The sequence below is a fragment of the Galeopterus variegatus genome, unplaced genomic scaffold (genome assembly GCF_000696425.1).
Source record: "Galeopterus variegatus unplaced genomic scaffold, G_variegatus-3.0.2 Scaffold5370, whole genome shotgun sequence".
Lineage (NCBI taxonomy): Eukaryota > Metazoa > Chordata > Mammalia > Dermoptera > Cynocephalidae > Galeopterus > Galeopterus variegatus.
In genome coordinates, this window is record NW_007731481.1 from 60,425 (window position 1) to 63,246 (window position 2,822).

A 2,822-nucleotide genomic window follows, 5' to 3' on the forward strand; every position below is an offset into this window, starting at 1 on the left:
CACTGCTGCTGTGCTGTTGTCTGCAAACTTTCCTCCTCTGGGGTGTTGGCCACCTCCTTCTACTATTGGGTATTCCTTCTCTGACCTCTTTTCTCACATTTCCCATTACCTCAAGATCAAATGAACATCCAACCTTCATTAAGGAGAGTTTCTGAAATTTCCCCGGACAAATATACCTATTTCCTACACTCTCTAACTTGTGTATTCACCACCACATATGTTACCACTTACCTAATGTGAAAATATTAAAATGTCTTATAAAAGAATGAAACATGGTTAACATATCCCAATTCAGAGCCATTTTTTTCAGTGCATGTTCTAAATATAAAATATTATTAATTGCAAGGTTAGTGAGTAGCTTTTTATCCTTCTATGCGTAATGTAGGTAAGAAACAAGAACCCAAGAAGCCATGCTGGTCCTCATAATGATAAGCACAAAGAGGGGCCAAAGAGAAATACAAATGGTTATTAAACATGAAAAAAATTAAAAGTGCAAATTAAAATATATTGTATGTATTTTAAACCTTCTTGATTGGAAAGTGAAAATGTATTAGTATAAGGGTTGGCAATGGTGTGGTCAGACAGGAAGTCTTATACAGGTATATAAAGTCAGATTCTCAATGGGGGCTATACTATCCTGAGCGTCTTATCAAAACATGTAATTTCTGGTCCATGAACACCTTCCCCCATCAATTGACTTCTGATTCCCTTCACACTGTTTTTGGTCTTTTGCATGTTTTATGTTACTTAGTCTTTCTTATAAACATAGCAGGTAGATAGTATTTATATTAGTTTCTATTACCACTGTAACAAATGACCACAAACTTAATGTCTTAAAGTAATACAAATGATTATATTTCAATTCTGGAGTTCAGATTTCCAATATCAGCTGGGATGGTCTGAGTTCAAGGTGTCAATAGGTATGGTTCCTTCTGGAAGCTCTAGGTGATAATCCATTTCCCTAACTTTATCTGCTTCTAGAGTCCACCAATATTTTTTGGCTATGACTCCTTCTTGGCACCATTCCAATTTCTTGCTTGGGGTAGCACATCTTATACTACTGACACTTACCTTCTTATTTTCTTCTTATAGGGATCATTGAGATTACATTGGGCCCACTTGGATGAACCACTATACTCTACCCATGTCATGATCCTTAGTACGATCACATTTGCAATGTCTCTTTTACCTCATAAAGTAACATTTAAAGGTTCACAGTTTAAAAGGACTAGGATGTGCACAAATTTTGTGGGGAATGATGTCTTTATTCAGCCTAACACACTAATATTATGTCCATTTTATCACTAAACACCTGAGGTAAAGATTGGTTATGTATCTTGTCCAAAGTCATACAGCTGGTAAGTGGCAGAGGCAGGACTTGAACCAGGGCAATCTGGTTGTAAAACAGAGGTTGCTAACCACTTTACTATTAACTCTTTTTTCATCAGTTTTTAAAATTGTGGTATAATACACATGAAAAAATTTACAATCTTAACTATTTTGCTTATTTATTTTATTTAAAAAAAATTTTTAGTTCCTATATATGTCTTCCTTTTTTTTGCACCTGGACAGTGCAGGTATCCAATCCTATAAACTTTGTGTTACAAGGCTGTACTTAACTGTTTTAATTGTTCAGTACACTGGTAGTAAATACATTCATAATGTGCAACCAACGCCAACATCCATCTCTATAACATTTTTTATCTTATAAAACTGAAACTCTGTACCCATTAAACAACTCCCCAGTTCCCTGTTCCCCCACCCCCAGGCCCTGGTTATCATTTTTTACTTTCTGTTTCTATGACCTTGACTACTTTAGGTACTTCATATAGATGGAATTATACAGTCTTTGTCTCTTGGTAACTGGCTTATTTCACTTAGCATAATGTCCTCAAGTGTCCCAAGTGTCCCTCTTACTGTGTTTATTATTTCTTGTTTATTTTCCTCTACTACAATAATTGTATTACAGTCAGCTTTGGTTTCCTGGCACATGATTGGTTCCTGGCAGAACCCAGATCAGTGATCTCTGCAGTGAGATGTGTTCCAACTGGCTATACTGTCTGCAAGGACCTCTGCATGAGATTGAGGAGATTGGGCTACTATGGAGGGACTTCATCCTGCTTGGGATCTGCATTTGTGACAAACCTGAGTGATGCTGAAGAGTTTCCTGGTAGAATCCACTGATGATGAAATACCAAGTCTTGTTGTCCCTAGATACTAAGGGGAAATGGTGAAAAGTGCTGAGATAGTTCAGGTGTTCTCTGCTCTCTTGCTTTTAGGCAGAATTTTCTAGGCAGTCAAAGAAAGCCTTTCTCTACAGTGAGACAAGGAACCTGCCAGTAACAGATCAGCACTAGATGTACAAGAAGGTAATGCTCTCAGCGAGTTTCATCCTGGATTGGAGGAAGATGCCAGCACAGAAGTGCCTGGTGCTCTGGACATGTTTACACCTGTACCTGTGCTGAGGAACATTATGTGAATTGTAGCATAATATTGTACTAAAAAGATTCAGAGCAAGAACAGTTGATGTCTACTCCTGTAAGACAGATCCAGGCTTAGGAAGATGAAAACACTTTCATAAAAGCAAAAGCAGAAAGATCTAAAACACAGTTAAAACTACTGTAAGCAACTGACAAAAGGCTCCGGGTCTCCACAGTTATCAGTAAAGCCTGTGTGAGAGTTAGGCTACTTCTCTGCAGGACATTAGCTCAAGGTCAAAGTCCTGGCAGCTCCCCTTGGGGGACAAACATGGCTGATAAGGTGGAATCAGGGGATGGAATGTTGACAACCCAGCAAAAATATTTAGTAGGACACAGAAGGAG

At 38.1% G+C, this 2,822-nt stretch overlaps 1 protein-coding gene across 1 annotated transcript in view; it reads left to right on the top strand.

Moving 5' to 3' along the window:
• The window catches only part of LOC103604743 (cytochrome P450 2C42-like), a 47,051-nt gene extending 45,924 nt beyond the window's left edge, over positions 1 to 1,127 (top strand). The window contains exon 5 of the mRNA XM_008589315.1: positions 1,093 to 1,127. Coding sequence (XP_008587537.1) covers positions 1,093 to 1,127 — 35 coding nt within the window. The remainder of the gene's footprint in view (positions 1 to 1,092) is intronic.
• Positions 1,128 to 2,822: the final 1,695 nt, after the last annotated feature.